This window comes from Pectinophora gossypiella, chromosome 4 (assembly GCF_024362695.1).
Source record: "Pectinophora gossypiella chromosome 4, ilPecGoss1.1, whole genome shotgun sequence".
Taxonomy (NCBI): domain Eukaryota; kingdom Metazoa; phylum Arthropoda; class Insecta; order Lepidoptera; family Gelechiidae; genus Pectinophora; species Pectinophora gossypiella.
In genome coordinates, this window is record NC_065407.1 from 12,354,951 (window position 1) to 12,365,161 (window position 10,211).

At 37.4% G+C, this 10,211-nt stretch overlaps 1 protein-coding gene across 3 annotated transcripts; it reads right to left on the minus strand.

Annotated features, from left to right (window-relative positions):
* Window positions 1-1,550: 1,550 nt before the first annotated feature.
* LOC126366075 (NADH-cytochrome b5 reductase 2) lies at window positions 1,551-10,072 on the minus strand. Of its 3 annotated transcripts, none has more exons than XM_050008995.1 (6): window positions 9,805-10,072; window positions 8,405-8,618; window positions 6,925-7,043; window positions 5,933-6,137; window positions 5,219-5,413; window positions 1,551-4,392 (listed from the first exon to the last, which is right to left on the minus strand). In XM_050008995.1, exons 1-6 carry the CDS (start codon window positions 9,829-9,831, stop codon window positions 4,220-4,222), a joined length of 933 nt encoding a protein of 310 aa, XP_049864952.1. In that variant the 5' UTR covers window positions 9,832-10,072; the 3' UTR covers window positions 1,551-4,219. The 3 variants fall into 3 exon arrangements, with proteins under 3 accessions (XP_049864952.1, XP_049864953.1, XP_049864951.1); XM_050008996.1 differs by lacking the exon at window positions 9,805-10,072 and adding an exon at window positions 9,577-9,620; XM_050008994.1 differs by lacking the exon at window positions 9,805-10,072 and adding an exon at window positions 9,252-9,495.
* Window positions 10,073-10,211: the final 139 nt, after the last annotated feature.

Sequence of the window (10,211 nt, forward strand, 5' to 3'; positions counted from 1 at the left end):
TCGATTCCAGGAAAAGGCCACATAGAAGCAATTCATCTAAAAATGCAATATTGCTATACATTGGCCCCGATTCCTGCAGACACCGCCTAATTTTATTTTAGGTTATATCCGACATTTTCGTATCCGTCGAAAAGGAAAGGGACGGATGATTCACAGCTCTTAATTTTAGGAAGAATGAGTAAATTAATGTGTCGGGTTATTGACTGACGTAAAATTTTTAGACGGTTGGTTTAGATTTGTGCTTAAAATTGACGTGTGTTCCATAAATTTTATGCTTGTCGATTACCCGTCCCATTCCTTTTCGGCGGATAAGAAAAGGACAGATATAACTTAAAATAAAATTAGATGGTATTTACAGGAATTAGCACCATTGTTTTAAGTTCGCGCGGTTATTATCATAATTAAAACACATAATAACGGGTTCACTTGCAACAGTGTCGAAATACCGGGAGTCTCATATCCCTGCTTTAAACGCGGCAAGAACCCGTTATTGTGTTTTAATTATTGCAATATTGTTTTTGTAAATGAATTGCTTCGATGTGGCCCTTTAAACACTGGGTATGTAATATTTTTCGCTACAAGATAGCGAGCTGATGTTTTTTTAGTGGATACATAAACTTACGCCTATTTCCCACCGGGGTAAGCAGAGACTATAGAGATCCATTTGCTTTGATCTTGACACACTTCTCTTGCTTCATCCACATTCATCAATCGCTTCATACACGCACGCCAGTTCAGAGTAGATCGTACCTACTAAACCTTGTCTAAGGACATCCCAATTTGGTCAATGTAAGTCCTTCTAGGTCTTCTTCTATATATCTATATTTTAGTATTCATCATCCTCTCCCTATCGTTATTCCGTCTCAATAAATGGATGTGCCACTCCCAGTTATAAAAACTCTTTAATAGTAACGACACTGGCTGCTTTACTTATTTTTTTTCTTTCTTGTACTCTAGTTTTATCTCCCTAAAGTATAGGTAAGCTGTTTTTACATAAGTTTTACGTCTTTTTACGCGAACAGCACATCACTAGTCTCAAACTCGTCGTCAAACTTGTGGCGTCACACAATTAGCTATAAGTAATTATATTGAACGCATTTATATTTTCCTGCGGTTGGCGGCTTGCACATATTCTGCGCGTGCGGTGATTGGTTGTCGCTGTGCAAGCCGCCCACACGCGCCGACAACATAGCGGAGCGAAACGACGCACCAATCGGAATTCCTTCCGGCCGGCGGACATATTACATTCGGCTTCCTTACCCAGTCGTGCTCACAGGTCGTATCGCTCTCGCGCCTATATCCACTCACGGTGGCCAACTACTCGTGTATTAATGAAGTGCTATTTGTAATATTAAACATTAAATAGTGTCGTGATTGACTCCGTGTATCATTTCTGCACCGGGTACCAACGGACACTAAAAACTTATCAAATGTGTTATCATCATCTCCATATCGTTATCCTGCTTTCACAGGGTCGGTTTACCTAACACGATTATAAAACTGATTATTTGAAGATTAAGAGTGTGATATGTGTAATAAATAAACACAAAATTAAACCATTGTTTTATTTTCTAAACAGCAAATATCCCTTCATTTCTACACAGACATTTAGGGATACTACTAAAACTACGCAGAACATCAACAACAAACAATGTAAAATATAACTATTATTGCTTACAACTTAGGGTGCCCGCCCATGTCAGACTTCTTGTAGGACAGATAAGCAGACCGATTTTTCCTCCGATTCTTATGCCCGATTTTGTAATCGACTCCACGCAAGAACGTTCCATTTTCACCGATAATCGGATCGGTCTAGACGCACCGATTTTATTTCTGACCGACTTTTTGTAGGACGTGGGCATTACACTATTGCGAGCAGTACGGTCATGAGCATTAATTATGTATACACTTTGATACCATGTCACATTAACTTTTTTTAACAAATTGAACTGTAAGTCTCATCACCAGCCCATTAACGTCCCCACTGCTGGGGCACGGGCCTTCCCTATGGATGGATAGGGAGATCGGACCTTAAACCACCACGCGGGCCCAGTGCGGATTGATGGTTATTAACGACTACTAATGCAGCCGGGACCAACGGCTTAACGTACCTTCCGAAGCACGGAGGAGCTCGAGATGAACTTATTTTTTTTTGTGGTCACCCATCCTATGACCGGCCTTTGCGAAAGTTGCTTAACTTCAACAATCGCAGACCGAGCGCGTTTACCGCTGCGCCACCGAGCTCTGTAAGTCTCACTAAATGTCAAATATGTTAGTGCGACAGTCCTAAAGTGGGTACATTATATTGCTCATGACTGTACGTTCTATTTTTCTCAAAAAGTCGGTCGCCGATTGTCTGACGTGGGTGGGCAGCCTCATAAAGTACCTAAGTTATCACTTGACAGTCTGTGTATTCATTCATACTTAGGATGATTTTAGAGGTACATGTTTGGTTGTTCGTTGATTCCTGTGGCACTTTTCTTCGATTTCAATGACATCAAATAAAAGCTTTCACATGGTAGTGCAATGTCTTTCTATGTATTTAATTAATAATTAAATAAGATACAAGCCCGAGGAATCAAGGAACAATTTATTTATCTTGATCGTTGAAGATCTACTGATAGGGACTTTAATTGGCGTAGTAGATTATGGTTTTATATCAAAATCTTTGTAAAAAATATAGTGTATACACTTTTATATGTTTGTAGCGTGACATATGTATATTGTACTTATCTTGTAAGTTCATAACTAGTTTGCTTAGTTTACCAGGCTATTGGCCCCGATTCCTGCAGACACCTCCTAATTTTAAGTTATACCTGTCATTTTTTATCCGCCGAAAAGGAAAGGATTGACAACTGTTGAATTTCAAATAAATTTGTCGTGTGCAGTCAACTTAATTTTGTCGAGTTATTGGCCAATTTAAAATTTAGGAAGGGTTCTTTAAATTTCTGCCTAAAATTGACGTGTAAGTAATAAAAATAAATTATTACACGTTAAAAATAAATTTTATGTCTGTCGATTAACCGTCCCGATAATTTTCAGCGGATAACAAAATGACAGGTATAACTTAAAATAAAATTAGGTGGTTTGTAATTTGCATACTTAGCACAGGTAATATAATTAGTGCATATTAACATTTACGCGTTATTAGAAAGCGACGACTAAATATAATACCAGAATACTAAGTTTAAAATATAGTCCGCTACACGAAAGAAGTCGACGGATTTTAATTGAACTTATTGATAACTCACAATAATTCTATGCAGAATCTGCGACAGTAGCGCCGCGGCCGCGGGACTTCTCTCGTAGCGCGGACTAATGTTTTACACCTGGTATTATCTGTTTTTATTTTTTCTTCATTTTATAATAACGCGGTTGTTTATCACAAAAGTTCAAAGGGAGTTTTCAACAGATAAGTACTACGTAATACGGTAGTTTCCAACTAGTCAAATCAGTTACTTTTTACTTAACGTTAAAACACGAAATTACTGTTTGTATGTTTTTGTCACCTTTATATCTATCTTTATTTAGTAATCAAAAGAATTTCATAGTTATCTTTGACTTAGGAAACTGCCCAATTATTTTCTATAAACGTATGACAAATATAAGAATTTTCACAACAAAAATGCTTAAACTTAAAATAAAATTAGGCATAACATTTAGCTATTTCATATGCCAGACTGTATAACAACTGATAACAATCTGTCTCACTACTGATATTTTTTTCATAACATTTTTTATACTTTTATATGCACAAATGTTATATTTCAATATAGATGTTTAGATGAATAGCTTTATCGTGGCCGTTTTAGACCCCTGCTATCAGACACTTATCTGGCGGCTAGGCTATCAGACAGTTAATCACTTTTAGGGCCTGTGTTTATACTAGTTGTAATAGAAGTTGTAGGCGAAGTACAGGGGGTTAAAACAATTCATCTAAACAAGCAATATATACCTTTATATGCGCAAATGGCACATTGCAATATTACTTTTTTAAAATGAACTGCTTCAATGTGCCCTTTCTAACCACCCAGTTCCTCCTTGAAGCAGAGTTTCTCTTAGCCTAACCTAACAGAAAGCTCGATGAACCGTGGGTACTTAGTTCATCTTGCGATAGATGTACCTCTGACTATCCTAATTGGGAATAGTCGTGAGCTTATGTGAATTCTTAGCACGTGGGAGTTGTGAGGTCATTGACAGACTTCTCTGGTACATGAAGTTAGTAAGCGAAGCGCAGTTCCTCCTTGAAGCCGAGTTTCTCGAGCGCGGGCGTGCAAGCGAAGTTGATCATGGGCGGGGGCCCGCACATGAGCACCATGGTGTCGTCGCTCTTTTGAAACATGTGCTCGGATATCATCGTGTCGTTTATGAAGCCCGTGCTGTACTTCCAGCCTGAAATATATATTTTTTTTTTATTACAAACACTAGTCAGTCTAAAATACCGCCCCCTCTCGTACCTGGTTCAAAGGTGCCCATTATATATAAAATTAAATATAAAATGTAAGTAGGTTATTCTTCTTCTATCGTATAGGTTGTGAGGTTACCAACCTCATCAACCCCTCAGGGCTATTATTGAGCCGCCAAAGGCCCCTGACATGGCTCATGTAACGACTATTTACTTATATCAATAAGTAGTAACCGGGACCAACAGCTTAACGTGCCTTCCGAAGCACGGATCATCTTACTTTTTGGACAATCAGGTGATCAGCCTGTCATGTCCTAACCAAACTAGGGATCACAAAGTGATTTTTGTGATATGTCCCCACCGGGATTCGAACCCGGGACCTCCGGATCGTGAGCCCAACGCTCAACCACTGGACCACGGAGGCCGTTGTGCAGTAGGTTATGTACCTCGTTTTAGACACTACACATTGAGGCCACGTGGTGCGAAGCGATAACAGCTGTACGCTTGAGTGTTTAGGACCATTTTAGCATGCAAATTAAATAGCCGAGACGGAGTAGGTTATTGTCGTGGTACGTAAAGGAAATTTTGTACCGAGTGATTTGTCTGTTATGTAGTAACATAATCTGTGGTAATATCTGGGTAGTTAAAAAGGCCACATCAAAGCAATTCATCTAAAAAGCATTATTGCTATTTCAGATTATTTGTTTGCATTGCGCACTTACTTTTTTATGCGCAAATGTCAAGTTGCAATATTGCTTTTTTGATGAATTATTTGGATCTGGCCTTTTTAACCCCCCTGGTAACAATACAAACCTTCATTAGGCCTGTCCAAAGTGTACCATAACTTGAATTGCGAGGGATAGTTTCTCTCGTACTCTTCCAGTTCTTTTCTTAGTAGAATATCCTCTTCTGTCTGGTTGGCGAACAAAAGGGCCAGCTGTGTGTGGTCGTTGGCATCTTGACATATGTGCCTAACCAGTTGGAGCATTGGCGTGATGCCAGTTCCACCTGTAAATCGTTACAATAGAGATAAATATCGCCATTTGTCATACTTATTGGGTTAGTCATAGATTGCGTCGCGGCATTATCATTGTGTTATGTATTGTCTTGTTAGAGGTGATAAATGAGAAATGCAGTTCAATACACACTGAGTTTCGGTCGAGTTTGAATTCAACCGTTCACATAGACAACGGCGCGTCATACACTGGACACTCCGTACCAAAATCTCATTCTCACCGTATGGGAGACAGACAGACTGTTAGCGCGCTCCCTTTTACTCGTTCGCGGCTTATGGCAACTTAGACTCAAGCAAGACCCAGAGGGGGTGATACGAATTGGCTACTCAGTTTTCTGATAAGTATTTTAAAAATTAAAACCGCTTATTTTTTATCTCTTAAAATATTTCATTTTCCTCATGGATAGCATTCGCCACGTCTATTGGGCAAAACCCTCGATATAATTAGCGTCACGCGCTGCGCGGAAGCTTTGCCGCCCGTGCAGGTATGTGTGTACATATAAATATCTTACCTGCAATCATATTAACTTTCTTGACATTGATTTTGGTGGGAGGATCTTTCCTCATCTTCTTAATGAGGAAAGAGCCCTTGTCAGCGTACTGTAGTCTGCCGGAGGGCCCTCGGACGTCGATGGTGTCTCCCAATTTCATATTTTCCAGATGTTGGGACATCTTTCCGCCTTCAGGGAACTTGGGATGGACATTCTTGAAGTAGACCTGCAATCGAAATGGCACTTATAACGTAGGAAAAAGTACGAATTAAAGACTTTATTCCCATTTCAGCAGTTACCGTTCCTCGCACTGCCAGAAGGCCCTGATCACTCTATTTGTCGACGGGTTATATTCAGCTGCATATGACCTAAAAAATTAGCGCTACTTGCTTTATCAAGTGTAGAAATCGATCATCTAAAAACTTCACTTAATAGAAAGTATCGCCAAAGCAAATAGCAGCGCTTCGTGTATTTATTTTTTATTCTTTATAAGTAAATTCAATGTAAATGATAATGGATTGTCACAGCCTCATTATTCAGTCAATCCATTACGACATTTAAAACAATCGACTGGGATACGTCGTAAAAGCAATATTAATTAGGTGAGGTATTCGAAAATTTACAAATTGTGCTATTTAAAAATTCACTACTTAATCAAATCTTTTACTTAGTACAACTTTAGTACAAAGATTAATGTTTGTAATAAGGACATCATGTAACTGTGTATTATACAATCGAATTCTTGTACATTATATCTAGACACTTTACAGACAAATAATATGGTATTTGCGCTCTGAATATTGTATCGCTGAATTCCTTTTATGATGTTTAATAGTCAAATAGAGTAGAAATAGCATGGTGGAGTATACTCCGTACTGTCTCTGGTTTATTGAGGGAGGGCTTGTGCTTAACAGTAGGATGTAAGTTCGCATGGTATGGCACTTGTTGATCAATGTAAATAGAAATGAAAAAATAGAATTCTTATTAAATAAATGTTAATATTATTATATTACCTTGATAACCAAATCGACGTATCCCTTGTCGTCGTCAGACGAGACAGGAGTGTAAGCCCGGATAACAAGGTCGTCATTTATCTTAGCCGACAAGTGGATGTGTTGGCCGATGGGCAACCCTGTAATGAAACAACTTTCATAAATATTATGTTGCATAAGAAATTCGAGAAAGGAAGGTGAGAAATTAATATACATTTTACCAGTGGGGGTTTTGGTGCAAAAAATTAATCAATGATCTTACTAAGAGGTGGTGGTCAGTTTCAGTGGTAGTTTAACTAAAATAGTATAAATTAATCTATGAATCCTGAAAAATGGAACTATTTAACTCTTGAGTAAAGAAGATACCTACCTACATTGATTTAAAAGGTATGTTGCTGTTGCAGTTTCTTGACATTTTTTCTCCACAGCCATAACACCTTGCGAAATGATGTAGATTCAAAAATGTTAAATTGACTTTCAAGAAGTTTATCTATGATAATTATGTTGAATAAATGATTCTGACAGTTTCATATTTCAGATAGCAAAAGTGCTATCTTTATCTGTGTACGTCATTTATTTGTATAAGTAAGTTTTTTAGTTGTCAATATGTGTAGGTGTAAGTTTTCAAATGCAAAGTAATTTTATTAATTACTAAGAACATATCTCTTCTTCTCCTTCTTATAATCCTTTTACCCCTGTTGGGATGTAGGGCATGCATAACAGATCTCCACCCCTCATGGTCTTTTGCAACTTCTTTTTTTTTTTTCTTGGTTTAAACTACAATCAGTCCTCTAGACTATAAGCAGTTTCGTTAAGTGGATAGATGACGTGTCAGGAGCCACAACCAGTGTCACAGCCTCCCACTTTATACGACATGGCTTCTCTTCAGTCGTTTCACCACATTTACGAGGTCTATAAGCTCTGATGCGAGGGGATTCGGATGATCGGCTAGTCGCTCTAGATGTTTCTTTTGGTAATTTTTGATCTCTTCAGCGACGGTTGGAATGTTAAGGTATTCGTGTATTTCTTCACTCTTGCTGAACCATGGTGCGTTCGCAATTGAAATCCTTTTACCCTTGTTGGGATGTAGGGCATGCATAACAGATCTCCACCCCTCATGGTCTTTTGCAACTTCTGTAGCTTGCACATGACATGCCGAGAGTTTTTAACAGGAACATATTATGTAGGAAAGTGAGAATACTATGGAAGGATAATGAATGGGAATTTGATTGTTTGTGGTATGAAAGGAGGATGGTTAACCTCTCATATGCCAAGATACCAGACACAATAGATTTTACATTGTGTCTGGTCGAGATCCGCGTTCCGGCGTTCGAAAGATTAATGAATAGGACGTAAGGCAGTTTTAAAAAGTAAGAAAGGCGAGTCTTCGGTGCTATGTCGGTCGGGTGAGAGGATTTTGTTAAAATATAAGGTGTAATAATAAGGGCTAAAGATATTTAAAATATCCCGTTTATATAGAAACTCAATGAGTAGAACTCACCCAGAACATGTTCTGAAGAGGGCAGTCCAAATCGGAATCTCCTTGTGTCATGGCTGATCTCTTCACGCTCTATGAGTGGCAGAGCATACTTGGTGTTCGGGTCTGCAAGGGTGATATTCTTCTTGCTTTTTTTATTCTTCTTACCCCATAGGCAGTTGGATAGTACTGTTGTTAGTACTACCACTGATCCTACAGCAATCACTATCGGTAGTACCTACAAAAGAAAACATTATTAAAAAGTTGGTCAAAGACTCTTATTATTTTTAGTCTATGATTTATAGGTATATAAATATTTTGTTATATTTACTGAAAAAAATTGTAATTTGTGAACTTGAACATCTTATAAGGCCTACCTACTTCGATAGAGCTCATGTCTACATTAATCTTATCTATCAATTATTTTAAATAATTTAGAATTTAAGAGATCACTACAATCATAAAAAGTTTTTGCTATTACAATCAGATGTGATTGTATTTCTTACATAAATGAGGAAAAGTATTTATTTGTAAAAGACGAACTAGTACACGAAATACATTATTAAATGACTACATTATTCATCTACTTATTAACATATATTATGTAAAGGTTAAACTGATAATAAGTTAGGTAGGTATACTTCAATTGTAATTTGATGGCAAAAAGTGATAAGATAAATGTAGTAACTACATATTTTCCCAAAAATGATAAAATTCCTAAATGATTCTTGTATACATTATAAAGGATGATGACTCAAATTCTTAGAAGGCAAAGTCTACATTTCACAAAAACTGCTTTGTATATACCTAACTAAAAAGATAACATATAACAAACAGTTAATACACTTTAAAAGTACATTAGTATACATACTGGCTGGTTTTCAAAGAACTCAATCACAGCTACTTGTAGGTTACTCATGATGGTCCACTTTCCAACTACTTTACCACAACAAAAGGCTAGTATTTTGTTATATTCACTTTTTTAACACGAGTTTGGCGACTTCTCACTTGCACATACATTTGACAACTGTGTGATTGGATGTCAAATTCGTTAAGTAGGACCTTGAACCCGCTTATCTCAAACACAATTCACTAGCGGCACGTCGCGTCACTGCGAAAATTATACTCCTTATGTTGACGTATAACCAGCAATTACTTAACCTCCACATATTACAAAACCAGACCTAAAAACTTACCATTTTGCTCAGTCACTCGATTAAAGTCTATCATTGCGATTGCGACGGCTTTAATAGTATTTTATTGATATAGTTATCAGCCAATATGATATAGATAAGAAAAACAATAGTTTTGCAAGTAAAAAGGCCGATAGTATAGCACCAGTATAGTACCGTCTCATAATCGTGCTTAAAGATAACCTCAGCAATGAAGTAATATTTCAAAGTAAATAGTAAAACAATACTTACGATTTTATAATTAACAGTGATAGTCATTTTTCCTTAAGTTTTACCGTATAAAGTGAACAGTAAACATTAGCGTTGACACTGTTCTAACAGGAAACCTGGTTAAAAATGTACTTCACTTGAGCTTGCGACAGGCTCATAAAAAACACTGTTCGTTCCCCTACTGGCACGTGCGATGGAATGTATAACATCAATCTGGCGCGAGACAAGAGGAATTATTTTAGTTTCTTGCGGAACTTCTTATGTCATTTACCTTTCACTGTTTCTGTTTTGGTGGATGACAAACGTCTCTCTGTAACGAACGTCCGCTAATATTAGAACTGTAGCTATTTTTATATTCTGTAACTTTTCGAGTGACCAACTTTTTCTTCACTTTCTAAACCGAATTTTTGCGAGATTACTAGTTATCA